The sequence below is a fragment of the Mizuhopecten yessoensis genome, unplaced genomic scaffold (assembly GCF_002113885.1).
Source record: "Mizuhopecten yessoensis strain PY_sf001 unplaced genomic scaffold, ASM211388v2 scaffold9301, whole genome shotgun sequence".
NCBI classification, from domain to species: domain Eukaryota; kingdom Metazoa; phylum Mollusca; class Bivalvia; order Pectinida; family Pectinidae; genus Mizuhopecten; species Mizuhopecten yessoensis.
This window is the reverse complement of record NW_018407979.1, coordinates 1,059,675-1,076,612: the sequence shown is the minus strand read 5'-3', so window position 1 is coordinate 1,076,612 and position 16,938 is coordinate 1,059,675. Positions and strand designations below refer to the sequence as shown.

Sequence of the window (16,938 nt, the reverse complement as noted above, 5' to 3'; positions counted from 1 at the left end):
ACACAGTAAACAGTAACTAGTCCGTCACCAGTGATATCACACACAATAAACAGTAAACAGTCCGTCACCAGTGATATCACACACAGTAAACAATAACTAGTCCGTCACGAGTGATATCACACACTGTAAGCAGTAACTAGTCTGTCACCAGTGATAACACACACAGTTAACAGTAGCTAGTCCGTCAACAGCGATATCACACACAGTAAACAATAACTAGTCCGTCACCAGTGATATCACACACAGTACAGCAGTAACAAGTCCGTCACCAGTGATATCACACACAGTCAATAGTAACTAGTCTGGCACCAGTGATATCAAACACAGTAAACAATAACTAGGTTGTCACCAGTGATATCAAACACAGTAAACAATAACTAGGTTGTCACCAGTGATATCAAACACAGTAAACAGTAACTAGTCTGTCTCCAGTGATGTCACACACAGTAAACGGTAACTAGTCCGTCACCAGGGATATTACGCAAAGTAAACAGTAACTAGTTAGTCACCAGTGATATCACACACAGTAAACGGTAACTAGTCCGTCACCAGTGATATTACGCAAAGTAAACAGTAACTAGTTAGTCACCAGTGATATCACACACAGTAAACAATACCTAGTCCGTCACCAGTGATACCACACACAGTAAACAATTCCTAGTCTGTCACCAGTGATATTACGCAAAGGAAACAGTAACTAGTTAGTCACCAGTGATATCACGCAAAGTAAACAGTAACTAGTTAGTCACCAGTGATATCACACACTCCGTCACCAGTGATATCACTCACAGTAAACAATACCTAGTCTGTCACAAATGATATCACCCACAGTAAACAGTAACTAGTCTGTCACCAGTGATATCAAACACAGTAAACAATATCTAGGTTGTCACCAGTGATATCAAACACAATAAACAGTAACTAGTCTGTCACCAGTGATATCACACACAGTAAACGGCAACTAGTCCGTCACCAGTGATATCACACACTGTAAACGGTAACTAGTCCGTCACCAGTGATCTCACACACAGTAAACGGTAACTAGTCTGGCCCCAGTGATATCACCCACAGTAAACGGTAACTAGTCCGTCACCAGAGATATCACACACAGTAAACGGTAACTAGTCCGGCACCAGTGATATCACACACAGTAAACGGTAACAAGTCCGTGACCAGTGATATCACACACAGTAAACAATACCTAGTCTGTCACCAGTGATATCACACACAGTAAACGGCAACTAGTCCGTCACCAGTGATATCACACACAGTAAACGGTAACTAGTCTGGCACCAGTGATATCACCCACAGTAAACGGTAACTAGTCCGTCACCAGTGATATCACACACAGTAATCAGTAACTAGTTCGTAACCAGTGATATTACACACAGTGAACGGTAACTAGTCCGTCACCAGTGATATCACATACAGTAAACGGTAACTAGTCCGTCACCAGTGATATCACACACAGTAAACAGTAACTAGTCCGTAACCAGTGATATTACACACAGTAAACGGTAACTAGTCCGTCACCAGTGATATCACACACAGTAAACAGTAACTAGTTCGTAACCAGTGATATTACACACAGTAAACGGTAACTAGTCCGTCACCAGTGATATCACACACAGTAAACAGTAACTAGTCCGTAACCAGTGATATCACACACAGCAAACAGTAACTAATTTCGTGTTACATTTTATTGTAGATAAGATAGAAATGATCGACTCGAGAGTTAGCGTTTTTTCTCTCAACATGTGATGGTTGGAAAGTAAACAAATAATGTACAAGAACGTACACGCTTGTGAGATATATACAAAACTCTATAAAACAGTGCGGTAGGACATCCCGTCTTAACGACGCTTCCCTACTTCCTGGTCTGAAAACAGAAAACATCTGCCACGTGAACTTTCATAATAAAAATATCTGGTGACGGACTGGTTACTGTTTACTGTTTGTGATATCAATATGAACATTTATCAAAAGCACAGAAATATACATGTGACTTCAATACACTTTGTAATTGTTTGTAAGATTGTAGGAAGAAAGGATAAAAATAGCCTAATCATTAGCGTGTCCCCGCTGTACAGGTAGTGATATATATATATATATATATATCACTACTATCATGTATATATATGCAGAAACATGTCGGCTGGTACAGCCGTGCAGGAGTGCTCACTGGGCCTGCTTACCCTGGGATGCAAATCTAAGGCGGAGTACCTATCTGGAGGTTCCATTATTTCGGATTACCTGTTGTCACCGAATGCTGCTGTCATTGAACGACTCTTTGATAATTTTTAATGCGTTAAATGGATTATAGGTCATCATAAGAGTGCAAATAGCTGGGATTTAGCTTGCCTGGTGGGGTACGAACGTAGAGACAAATCACGGCCCTAGCACCCCATATCACGAGCTCAAGGATGAGAGTCAAGGCTTTTCACATGTTCGTAAGTACATTTACCTAGGTCACTGCTTTATTAAGATGCAAGGTTAACAATTAACTGTATAGAATATTAACATTGATAGCCGGTATATGAATAGGCGGCATGATTCAGGTTTATTACTCGACAACGTGTCGGGGTTATAAAACAGGATATTACACATGTCTATTTCAGCCCCAGTGTGTTTTCGTTACAAAGGTCACTCAGATTATATAAAACATATCAGGGAAACGTTTATTTGCAATAAAAGAAAAATCAGATAAGAGACTTGACAAGGATATTTGCATATCTCGCATGGGTTTCACTGAGTATATTAACTATTACCCAGGTTCCATGGATAGGCGCTGTTAATTTATCGTGTGATTTTTCATATGACAAACCGTTATAAGCCGAATATTTGTAAAATGTAGATTTCAATCTAAGCTCATAATTGAAACAATAGAGTTTACATAATTTCACTTATGAAAGTCACTGCATCAAATTAATTACTGAAATGATGCCTGCTACACGGCGCAAAGAATTATTTCAATCTGATTAAAATCACACCTCTCAAAACCGCTTCGTTACCTACGCGTAGGAAATGGAATGGTATTTGGATGTATTATGTTGATAAGATTGAGAATTACGTATAAACGTTGCAATAACAGAATGTTGTAGGAGGGATTATCGCGCTGTTTATCCACATGTTAAACTGCACTACTACTGTCTTTTACTTTTGGTTGAATAATATACCGCTTATAATAATAATAGTAATAATAATAATAATATACAACATTTGATATAGCGCCCTATCTAGCTAACATAAGCCACTCTAAAGCGCTTTACAGTACATAGATATACAATTTAATACATAATTTGTTTTATAAGAATAGTTTTTTTACGAGACGCGATGGTGTAAACTATTGCAGGGTATTATGAGGTTTTACTAAAGTGTTTAAATAAATAAATAAATATACAACATTTGATATAGCGCCCTATCTAGCTAACATAAGCCACTCTAAAGCGCTTTACAGTACATAGATATACAATTTGATACAGTCAATACAATTAGCATATATATTAATCAATGCAATATTGAGGAATTCGCAGGAGCTGCCTTATCAGGCGTTAACTACTAGTCCTATGACACCTGGCTAATATCTCCCTATGTGTGTATGCCTGTGTGTGTGCTGGAGATGTATTGTTAACAGTTTAAAACAGTTGAAAGGCTAAATAGAAAATCTGCGTGAGGCCATATTGAACTCTTGAGAATGTTCGGTATGAATAGATGTTTGAACACGAGTTAATATTTATGTATTAACGCTTTAAATCCTTATTAATATTCAATGTGAATCGATATCGTAGCACTAGTGAATATCAAATATGGATCAATATAATTTAACTCCTTGTTAAACTGTAATGGTGGCGAATTAATCACTACAGCGAATATAACTTAACAGCATACTAAATATAGTAATAAAATGAGAAGGGCGAAATTAACACCGGGCAAAAATTAAATTCATTGGCAAAAGGCAAAAGTTTGACTGGGCAAACATTTCCCGGTATACAGTAGTTAAATACCAGTGGACATTCATTCAAAACAAGAGAAACAATAACACAATAACAAAAATCGAAAAAACCCATGTTGAATTGTTTTGTTTTGAAAACTTCATTTTTCAGATTTTGACATTGTTTTTTTACCCATGTGTGTTATGCAGTTTTGGTGTAACAGGATGGGGCTTGGCCTTGATCCTTTTCAACGTGTTTATAAATCTTAACTCTCATAACTCATTAGCTTATCAACATTTATGCGAGTAGTATTAATCAATGCTATTTATTGAGAGGATGATATTTCAATGTAAATATTCTCAAAAGACGTAAAGATATATTGAGTGTTTCCATTAAGTTTATTCCCCGCCATGCATTTCAACTACTGTAGACCGGGAAACTTTCGCCCATTAAAATATCCTCTCTTTGCCATTAAAGTCCTGTATCGCCCAATGTAAATTTCGCCCTCAACATGTAAATACTATGAAATAGTGTATGCTGTGTACTAATGTAAACAGGAAGGCGAAAAAGGCTAAAGTTAAACGGTGGCCAATTTATTCCGGTATACAGTAATGTCTATGTTTGTTGCCATGTAAACAATACCTTTAGCTGTATGGTTTCTATAAACACAGCAAATGTTGTATGTTTGACCTACATTTACCAGTCTATTCATACGTTTGTTCATACTTAATTTATAATTTCATTCAAGAAATATTCATATAAATTAATACCACAATGTTGTATATTAGACCTACATTTACCAGTTTATCCATACGTTTGTTCATATCAATTTATAATTTCATTCAAGAAATATCCATATAAATTAATACCACAATTGTTTCTGATATATTATCTTTAAAAGTGTGTGTGAACATGATGTTCTATAAATAACCTAGACTTTGGACATGCATGTTTTCTCATTGTGACCATTTAGTAATGAGATACAGCGTCTCAGTTTCCTTTGTTCTCCAAGTGGTTTTGTAACCGTAGCTGAGCCTAAAATATCACTCCCGCTGATAAATCTAAACGCTAAACATAGACACAATGTATATACCCATGTATTGTTCATTTGTAAACAGATATCCGATTAACATATTTTTATGGCCAGTATTTAGACCTTCGAGGACGGACTTGTTAACACTTTGTAGACAAGCAATTTGAAACTACCGAGTAAATATGTTAAATAATACCGTCGGCCTTTAATACAGACGTGACGATTTGGTGATACATGTATCATATATTGTAACTGTTTATTGCAAATACAACGCAGTAACTGATAAGTATATTATACAGACGTGACGAATGCTAATATCATATATTGTTACCGTTTCTTGCATAGACAACGCAATGCATTATTGACATATGATCGTACAGAACATTTTTTCCTGTCATGGTTTTCAAATTGATTATGGCTGCAACAACAACAGGGACGCGTGGGTTTGCTAACGTCCTGCTATCTGGATCATACGAGTATTTATGATAAATTGCTGGTATCAGAAAAATGATGTACCAAAATCGAAAAAGCATATGGACAAAATCCGAAAATAGTGAAGTAACAATTGTTGTAATAATGTAGGTAAATGTGATAGAGTTTAGTTGTGAGGAGGCATTATTATACCTAAGGTAAATGTCATAGACTTTGATGGTGTGAAGACTTTTATTGTAAATACCGTTAATAAATGATATTGAGTTTTGGATTTGAGGTGACCATTTTTCTCATACCATTGGTAAATGTCAAGATATTAAGCTAGCTAATAGGAGAATTCTAAGAATCATTAATTTCAACATCCGGGGGATCTATGAAACAATGAAAATGCAAATGATTTTCATTTTTGTCATTCCATTACACAAAGTCATCAAATTTTCGGAATAAATGAAGAAACCGAGCTATCATTTTAAATCGTTTGTTTAATACTCATTGTTAAATATCTAGAATTAGGATCCCAACTCAGATCTGTAGGTATATTATTGTTTATACTGTAGTTAAATGTCATAACGTGAGGGTACCCAAAATAGAATTGTATTCAAAACGGAGCACTTTTTGATATTTATTACGAAGTCTTATTGTTTTTCACAAAAATAAAAAATAAAATCTGCCAAAAACAATATATATAAATAGTTTGTATCAATTCAATGAAAAAAATGTTAACCACTCTACCAACTGTGTGTTGTTCATGTACTAAATTGAAAAAAATAAATTAATAAAAAAAAGGACTGAAAATTTCCCTGAAAATCGTTCGACAACATAAATATCGTATCATATCTTTAGAAGTGGAAACAATATTGTTCGTTCATATGTATATTTCAATGAATAAATGACTTAAAACGAAGAGAAATATTTCAAATGCTATCAGTTATTTTCTTAACCTATTATGACGACGTGTTAAGTGAATCTGACCCAACTAAAAGAACTGTATGTATAGACACATGCGCTAGTTGTACCAAAGAAATACATCAAACGAAAGCTAAAGGCATGTACTGTTTCAGTATTGCCAAACAATTGATGTTAAGACATGTAATAGGAAATATTAATAATATTCTTTAAAAACAGTTCTTATTTGGATACCCTCACATTAGAATTGGTTGGTGAGGGATCATACATTGTTATACTGTTCGTAAATGTCATATAGTTCGGTAGTAGGTAGTAAGTTGGCCATTAATGTTAAACTGTAGGAAAATGTCCTTTCATTTTAAATCGATTTTATTGTATTTAAATACATTTGGATTAAGCACTGACATCGGCTATTCCGTCTTTGCGTATTGCAGAGTTACCTTCTCTTGGGATGACGTTACTCACACAAACAGGTGACGTAACAATCAATCCCTGCTCGCAAGAGAAGATAACTCTGTAATACGCAAAGACGGAATTAAAGCCTTTTTCCAGAACATAGAACATATATTTCAGACATTCATACACACATACATATATAAATGTATTACAAATAGAACCTGCTAATATAAGATATTATAAATTGTAAATATATATTGAGATAAAAAAAGAAAACTAAAACCAATTTGCTAGAACATTGTTGCATACACACAGACATTAACAATTTAAACGCCAGAGCTATAGTGTTTGGTTAGACGCACATTTATACTCATTGTCACTACAGCCAGTGCCATGCTAACCACTAACCCCAGATAAGTAGAAATGATATAGAAAAGATGTTTACAATACAGAATAGGATAAAATCTTCAAGAACTTTCAATATATTCGAGGACAATAGAGAGAATACATTTATTTGCTTCAATGCTCAGGTTCATATCTCCATCAGTGAATATGTGAGTATCAATGATAATATTGTCAATCTCTTTAGTTATACAGGAGATAAATGTCATAGAGTTTGGTAATTAGGTGACAATCATTATCATACTATATGTACATGTCATAGAGTTCGATAGGGAGGTGATTATGTAAGTCCATGTCATAGAGTTTGGTAATTAGGTGACCATCATTATCATACTATATGTACATGTCATAGATTTTGGTAGTAAGGTGATTATGTAAGTTCATGTCATAGAGTGTGGTAGTGAGGTGATTATGTAATTAAATGTCATAGAGTTCGATAGGGAGGTGATTATGTAAGTCCATGTCATAGAGTTTGGTAGTTAGGTGACTATCATTATCATACTATATGTACATGTCATAGAGTTTGGTAATTAGGTGACCATCATTATCATACTATGTGAACATGTCATAGAGTTTGGTAGTTATGTGATCATTATTATCATACTATGTGTACATATTATGGAGTTTGGTAGTTAGGTGACCATTATTATCATACTATGTGTACATGTCATAGAGTTTGGTAGTTAGGTGACCAGCTTTATCATACTATGTGTATATGACAAATAGTTTGGTAGTTAGGTGACCATCATTATCATACTATGCATATATGACAAAGAGTTAGGTGATTATGTAAGTACATGTCATAGAGTTTGGTAGTGAGGTGATTATGTAAGTACATGTCATAGAGTTTGGTAGCTAGGTGATTATGTAAGTACATGTCATAAAGTGTGGTAGTGAGGTGATTATGTAAGTAAATGTCATAGAGTGTGGTAGTGAGGTGATTATGTAAGTAAATGTCATAGAGTGTGGTAGTGAGGCGATTATGTAAGTAAATGTCATAGAGTTTGGTAGTGAGGTGATTATGTAAGTACATGTCATAGAGTTTGGAAGTGGGGTGAACTTAATTGTCATATATGTAGGTGAATATCGTGACCATATTTTTTTTTATAATGGTTTATTTTCAAATATTTTACATAAACAATTTTGACATAAATATGACATAATCAAACACATACAAAACATAATATAAAGATCATTCAGAGTAAAATGCAAGTGGTTGATGAAAAGGCAATGAACAATTTAAGGACTGTATTAAGTAGTTAAGAGAGAGAAGGGGGAGAGAAAAAAAAATATCAGTGATCAGGCAAGTTCAACTACTTTTATCTATTTTCGCCCTTCATTAGTAAACTTATTGAGATATTTTCCCCCTTTGCCATAATCAATATATTTCTGAACATTAAAATATTCTTTAATCAAATTTACTAGAGCCATAAAATTAAGTGAGCTGTGCAAACATCTAGTTTTGTATATATAATGCTTAATAAAAAGAATGATTTCGCTGTCAATTTTATCATAAATTCCTGCCTGTTCGATACATCCCAAAATAATATTTTATTTATTTATTCGAAAGGGAATGGCAAGTGCATTAAAGAGATTTTCAAAATTTGTCAAAAAGCTTTGTACTTCAGTGCACTCCCATAGGCTATGAATAATTGTCTCCCTTTCCATAAAACATAAAACACACAGAGGGTTATTTATTAGTCCAATCTTAAATAAATATGAATTTGTTGTTAAAATGTTATGAATTATTCTAAATTGTAACCATTGTAACTTTGTACGTTTTTTTCCATGTTTCCTTATTATAATTAAAAACAGTTCCCCATTTTATGTTGTCCTGTTACTGTGATATTATTTTGAATAAGAACCCTATAGATCTCCTGTAATCCTTTTTTATTTCTTAACATAACTTCAAGATTTAATGGTATGATTGGGTAACTCAACATCTTGTTGGGTACATTGTGATTCTTAATGTATTTCTTTATGCTCATTATCACTCCTTGATACTGAAGATAATTTGTTAGTGAACCATGAATAGTACAAAATTCATTGAAAGAGACTAAATCATTGATAATCGCAATCCCCTTATTGAACCAATTTCCATAGAAAATGTCATTATTTCCAATAGTTATGTTTTTGTTATACCATATAGGTGTCTTAAATAAGGAATGATCCTCCTTTCTATACATTTCTACTTTAGTACTTAGTTTATACCATGCCTTAAAAACAGCCTTCCAAAATACATTTTTACAATTAGTCACAATCTGAATTAAACACGCACTACCACAATTAGCTAAGACATTGAAGTTAACTTGGTTTTTTAAAATCCTACGCCATTTACCCACTGACCAAAATATCCCTCTGATCCAACAGATTTTTAGAGATTCAATAAAAGTTAATATGTTTACCATTTTAAGCCCCCCATCTAAATAATTCTGAATAATTACCTCACGCTTAACTTTGTAATTTTTACCATTCCATAACAAAATGAAAAGAATTGAGTTTAGCTACTTTATGAACTTTGATCTGGATTTGGTAAGGAGATAAAAAGATGATTCATCTGTGAAATTAATAAAGACTTAATTATGTTAATTCTCCCAATAGGAGTAAGCTTTCTTTTACTCCATCCCATGATTAAAGATTTAATTTTGACTATCTTTTTTATCAAAATTAATTTTATGAATTCTGTGTAAATCCACATTAAATTCAATACCAAGAATTGTAAACTTGTCGACCCCCACTGAAAATTCATATCTAGAAGAAGTACATCACTACTTTACTTTTTGCTATCTATCCAAACAATTTGGGTTTTACCTGTATTTACTTTTAGACCAGAAACTTTAGCATACAAATTTAGTTCCTCAACAGATCCCTTCAGAGATTTTTCTGTTCCATCTAGTATTAAAGAGGTGTCGTCTGCATATTGAGAATTTAGAATCTGACAGTCATCAATATTTATACCAGTAATATTTCTATTATTTCTTATCCGAATTGCCAATATCTCAGCACAAAGTATAAAAATGTAAGGTGCGATTGGATCGCCTTGGCGATAGCCACATTTTATATTAAAGAACGATGATAAGTTACCCCCTGTTTAATTGCAGAACAAGAATTAGAATGTAATATTTTTACCCAATTTCTCAAATCCACCTTAGATTAATGGAAACATTTCATTTAAAACATTCTTAAAGCATTGCAGGCACCTGCTCGTGAAAAAATATTTCATAACATTTCTTGGCGGGCTTTTTTTTTTTTTTTTTTTTAAAGTTTNTGGATCCCTAGATCTTGCAAAGTTTATTAGGCGGTTACGTTATCATCTTATCAAGCATGCCTATGACGCGATAGTGTTGCTCAATAGCGAGCCGCGGCATTGCATTATCACGTTGATATCTTAACTTTCGACAAATTTCGTTAACTAAGCACAATGTTATATAAACTTATACTTGTTGATTTCACCTCGCCGCGTGACATGAACGTGAGAGTTCTTGCTCTATGAGTACTGCCACATTAATGAATATATAAGACATATAACGATTAAGCATAATCTTTATTTCATTATAAAACAAAAAAGCTCGTTACAAATTGTCATTATTTGCTTTGAATCAATTATTTTTGATGTCGCCTTTTGTAACCGTTGACATAATATTTATCAATGAAACATATATTTTTATTTATCTTCAACTTTTCATTAATGGTTTAATTTACCTTTAATTCATGTTTTTATTTATCTATATTTTTTAATAATGATTTAATTATTATTTATTAATTATTTATTTCATTAATCTATAGTTTTGCAATTTATATTTTTTTTTATCTATTAATATATCCATTTATTTACCCATGTTTCTTTTTATTTATCTATATACTTACTTATTCATTTATCAATTTATTATTTATTTAATTATTTATTGTAAATTACTGTTATATACTGCATAGTATGGTTATAATACATGAAGCAGCCTAAAGAACACATTGACTTGATTGTATCATATTATAGGACATTTTTACAGGGACGTTTATAATCACAAAGCGAAAACCTCTTTTAAATTATTAAGCCCTATGGTCAATATATAGAGGATCAGTTAAGTTCGAATAGACCTAATAATTATAGTTACTTTCAAAATAGAACACACTGTTAGTAACTGTTACAAAAATGTACCGGAGAGGGCATCACATTTATCTGAGTGACGATTTATCTTAAGAGATTATGGTTATTTAAATGGATGAGGCCTCGTAGCTAGTTATTAGAGAACGATTTAAAAGACACAGAAAAAAACTATGAGGCCACGTCACCACGTAATGAATCGAGGCGTCCTAACCAGTTGTTGGTAGATTATTCTAAAGGATAAGAAGACCTCTTGTTAGAAGGTGTTTTTAAAAAGGTCAAGGCCTCAAAACGACCTGTTTACACATCGTATGCGTTCGTTCATCTATCATGTGAATAAACATGTTCTAATTATTTGGCAGTCTCATCCTATGAATACTGATCTTATGCCCCTACCTCTAAATAACTGCATCGCTTACCGTCTTTCAAACGCATACTTATGTAATTATGTATTTTGTTCAATACCGATTTAGCATTACTTCTTATCTAACGACTCGACCTGAATTTTGAGGATAGTCGAGGTTTCTTTACTCAATTATTGAACACAACACACTCCCCACGCCAATGAAGTTAACAAACATGTTTGTGCCATAGTTTATTCTTCAATTAGAACATATTCCTATAGAAGCAAATAATTATGATAAGATGTGTCCACTGTTCATACATTGAAGTTTGTTCCCTCGTTTGAGTTTATCCTCCTTGCAATAGCTTGAGTAATATACGGATTTACATCGAAGACAGCTTACATCACCATGAATCAATATCCAATAATAAGATGTAATTTTCTCTAACCCTTGACAGGGTATCTACACTTTTGCCAGTGTGAGATATCCTTGTGTCACCCTAGGGTTGAGACTTGGGCTTCTCCAGTCATAACAACTGTTTGCCGTAGGGAAAAAACATCCACATGATTATGATTATCATAGAGTATATTCTATTTTAGCATTATAATGCAGCTTGTTTAGTTCGATCTTACTTATATGCATATATATACCTTTCTTGAAATAGTCTGAAAATCAATCATAAAGTGTATTAACGATGACGCAACAGAAGGATTTTTCTTGACCACAATGTACTGATTTTATGAATATAACGTATTTTGTACATGTACCACATTTTACACTGCATTTCCCCAACTCTCTTCTAACTTCCCCAGTAATTTATTCACGTCACTATCCCTTAGCTTTAATGATGGTTACGATGAAAGGTAACAGATTTATATAAGTGTATTAACACTTGTTTCTGTCTCTAATTCATTTACGTTTAATCATATTTGTATTATGTATTACATATATTATGTGAATAAAACAAAGTTTGAAAAAAACTGTTTGCCGTCACGCTAACAATAGTAGAATACCACTGATACCTCACTAGGGTTCATGGAAAATCACGCAATGGACGCATGTCTTTCATTCAACCAATTTTGTACTTAAGGTGGAAGAAAAAATAAATCATTTTCCACTTTGGGAAGCAGACAGAAATATCTCGTGGTAAGATTCTTAAATGTTTGGCCCCCAGCAAAGCCTTTGGCTAGACATTATAGAAGAATTTTACCCTTTACTCTTATATGTGTTTCCCCGAAAGTTGGAGGAGATTCTTTAAACTTTCATGATAAATGATTTATTCACTAAAACTTAAATCGTTGAACATTTACACACGTTTCATGATATTTAAGTAATAAAATAGGTGCAACAGGTTGTGCAGGAAAAGCTAACTGATCCATTTTTTTTTTGCAAGAGTTCACGATGTCTTTCCTTTCGTGTTTCGGTGTATTCTTGGTTCCTTTGTTTGCCGTTTCGTTTTTCGTTGAATTAAGATTTTAACATCGTATACTTTGCAATATAGTCAATAGAAATAAGAAGCTAGGATCCATCAATTAAAAATTTAGTAAGTCGATGCAGAATACAATAATAATTAGAATAGAGTACGGACAAGAATATCCGGAAGTTTGATTTTTATATCAAAGATGTGAATGTATACTTATTTGTTAATATATATGTATGAGGAATACTGATACTTGATCGAATATTTTGAACAGTATGAACACTATTTAAAGGTGATTCTAGACGCCCTTGTACATTGTATGTATGTATATAATGTTTATGTCATAAATTTTTGCAAAAAGCCAACCAAAGGAAACATTTACTGCACCATATGGTCATTTCATCCATTAAGGACTTATCACTTTTACTAAGGGTCAACAAATGAAAATAAATTGAAGTCTAATGTGCAATGAAAAAAAAATATGTAGAAATCCAATAAAAGAAGATAGGTGCCGATATAAAAATGTTTATAACGCGTCAGTTTTTTTTATTAGACTTATATTTCAAACAAACTATTAGAGATTATATCCAGACTGTAAAAAAGGAAGGTCTTATGTCGTTCAAATATTAGTAAAAATATGACGTACGCAAACACATATTTAAATTTAGCAAGTCGATATGGAAAGCCAACGTAAATACTTAATGCAAAATATAATCTTTTCGTCTAATTAGGTCCAACCAATGGTAGCAAAGGTCAAAGGTAAAAAGTATATGAATTCAATCAATTCTTACCGTTATATATAGAAGTAGAAAAACAGTAAAACAGGAAAGACAAAATAATGTCACTTAACAAATAAAACACGTGTTTAGGGTAACTTTTCGTCAAACAAATATTATACATTTGATGTAAACCGTGACGTATTATTTGGTCAGTTATGAACTTTTGTTGAGGTATATATGTGGTTATATGAACATGAGAAAGTACAATTAACCGAGATGAAGTTCCTTTGAGAATGTCGTCATAAATATAGGATCTTACATGAGTTTCCATTTCATATGAGATTTATGAATAGAGTCTAAAAAGAAAATAATAAAAAAAAAAATTCGTGACGAGTTTCATAATTTTCATGTGAAATGAAAACGAGTGTAAGATCTTTTTTTATCAAATAATCATGGGTTTTGGCCTTTATTCGTGTAAAAAAACAATTTGCATACAACCTTGAAATGTGAAAAAACGCCATTTTGACTCCGGTGCGTAAGTCTTTTACTTGTCCTAGGCGTGACGTCACAATTGAAACATTTGAAACCAATTACAGGGCTGATAGGTCATATTACATGGGTTAATACGCAAACAAATATAACATGGGTAAGTTCACTGGATAACATTGTGCATTATGTGATAAAGTGAATATTGACCTGTTGTTTCTAAAAACTATTAAACCAAGTCAATATCACAAATCATCGACCTCCAGGTGGTTATGATCCAACCAATACAGCAATAATGTGTATGATATAATATATGTATTCATAAAGCCATGTGAAGGGGTTATTAATATGTGATGTTACTAGAATACTTAAAAGGAAGAACCATTAAAAGTATTGAAGGTACATAAATGTTTATAAGCTTAGGTTGTTTTTAGATACAGAAATTACATTGATGAACGTTTATGTTGCTATACGTAATATACTAAAACCTCGTTACAATGCCCCTCGTAACAATGCCCCTCGTTACAATGCCCCTCGTTTCATTGCCGCCTCACTTTCTGTGAACAGGTTTTAAAGTTCACTTTTTTATTTTCCTTTATAATTCCTTTATATACTTACTTCAATTTATCGCCAAACCCCTTTATACCGACAAAAAATTCTGTGAACAAATGGTGGCAATTTAACGAGGTTTTACTGTATTTCATTATTTCCATATACAATTTAGATTGTATATTTACTGGTTCACCATCCTTTGTTTTGTTTGTGTATTGTAGATGATCGGGATGGTGCTAGTGTTCCCGTACGTGGTGGGATACAGCGTTACCAGAGTAACGAAACTCAAACGAGATATAGAGGCCTTTCATGCCCTTTTTACATACCAAGGCAATCCAATGTTTGAGAATGGCGACCAAACAATCATGGGTTTCAAAGATCCAGATTTATTTAAAAAAGATCGGAGAGATAGTTTGTTCTTTTCTGTTGGTAACGAAGACAAAAATTGTGAACCAATAGATTTGCATGTAAACTCAGATTTAAAAGATTCGTCTACTTGTCCTTGGTATACGAAGTTAAATTATGATGAAAATAGAATACCGACTAAAATCTTGGTGGCTGAGTGTCGCTGTGTAGCCTGTACCGAGGGATGCTGTAAGCCGCTCATTCTAAACCTCCCAGTAACAAGATTGTACAGAGACAAATACGTCCCTACGATAGAACCTGTAAGTGTCGCGTGCTTATGTCAACACATGACTAGCGCCGACAAAAAAATCAACTGTGGAGCTGGAAGAATGCACAAACCTACTTACAACAAAACATTGAAGCACAGAAAGAAAATGCGAAGAACGCTTCAACTAAGAAGACAGAAAATTAAAAAGAAAAGAAAGAATGTTACAATTGAGAAAAAAAGACAGCTGATATGGTGGCGATACAAAAACTGCTCGTATTACCGGTACTGTAAATTGTGACAGGCACTGAGACGAGTCGTCAAGCCTTTGAACTGTGTGTGAATAACTAACCGAGTCGTCCAGCCATTATAAAACATGAAATGTATTGTCTGAATGGGCCGATGGTATAGACGATTTATATGTGTCATCAACTGTGAAATAAACTTCGTGAAACCGAATCATCCAACCGATTTATTGGTGTTATGAATTGTGAAGTGGATTTTGTGAACAGCCGAATCGTCCAGCTGTTTTATAAACTATGGAATATATGCTCCCCGTGTATGTAAAACCAAGTCGTCCAATTGAAGTTTCAGGAAGTAGTCTTCTTTTATGAATGCACTTGTCGTTTTCCGTCACACAAAAATGAATCGAATATTTATTAATATTTTGTAGAGCGGATATCTTCATTGTGGAAGGAGTGGACGTTTTTATTGAATGAATATACCACTTTCCACGACAAGCATTATAAACTACACAGTTGAACCTTTCCATGGCATTTACACGCATTTTTCGAAAAGCTCAACAAATGCTGTCGATGACATACACGCACTGGATACTGTGTAGAATCATTTTGTGATTCAACGGATTATATGAGGATAACTCATTGATTATAAATGCTGAAAACTATTGTTTTTAAACATGGTATTGGAATGACGAGGATAAAGAACCATTCCCTACCTTGAGAATGAAATAGAGAAATCTCCAACCATCGGGGTGATTATTTGGTTGTATAACCCTCGGCTTATTAGTTCTTTCTTTAACATGAATCATAATACCGTTGAAATTATTGACATACTTAATGCAAATCTTTTAATATCCTCCGAGTGTTATTTTTAACTACACTGTATACTAATCTGTAAAACGCACATTTTTTTATTTACGTCATGTGTTTTGGAAACCGGATAATTCCCTTCCAAATATGTTTTCTCATTTATTGCACCCATGGCTAATTGCCATAGGATCGAAAATATGTATTCACAAGTTTTTTTTTTTTTTTTTTTTTTGTGTTATATGCTGTACATATGTAAAATAACAATCATAATTCCATAACGATATTAATCATGTAATTTTGTCAATTAAAATTCAATCAACAATGGCCATATAAACGATGTAAAGACTACATATGTATTTATCCCTGGATCCAACAATCTGTTTGATTGTCCCCATAACGAGACGTAGCACTCAGTTGGGTAATTGTCAAACCAAGGTGTATGTATGTGGTACACGTATTGTTTTGGACATATATATACTAATAATGCTTCATACGTGTAAAAATATGTCTTAAATGTATCAAACAAAAGCTGGAATTTGCTTTGAGGTTTGC

The 16,938-nt window shown here is 33.3% G+C and overlaps 1 protein-coding gene across 1 annotated transcript; it reads left to right on the top strand.

Annotated features, from left to right (window-relative positions):
* The first annotated feature begins 1,937 nt into the window (after window positions 1–1,937).
* On the top strand, window positions 1,938–16,595 carry LOC110457715. The gene is made up of 2 exons (XM_021509086.1): window positions 1,938–2,450; window positions 14,946–16,595. The coding sequence occupies exons 1-2, from the start codon at window positions 2,424–2,426 to the stop codon at window positions 15,633–15,635; spliced, it is 717 nt and encodes a 238-aa protein (XP_021364761.1). The 5' UTR covers window positions 1,938–2,423; the 3' UTR covers window positions 15,636–16,595.
* The last annotated feature ends 343 nt before the right edge of the window (window positions 16,596–16,938 follow it).

Excerpts from the sequence above, each read along its gene's own strand:
- LOC110457715 (XM_021509086.1), top strand. The coding sequence starts at position 2,424 with ATGAGAGTCAAGGCTTTTCACATGTTC. Across the intron at positions 2,451-14,945 it reads TCAAGGCTTTTCACATGTTC|ATGATCGGGATGGTGCTAGT; the intron begins GTAAGTACATTT and ends TGTGTATTGTAG.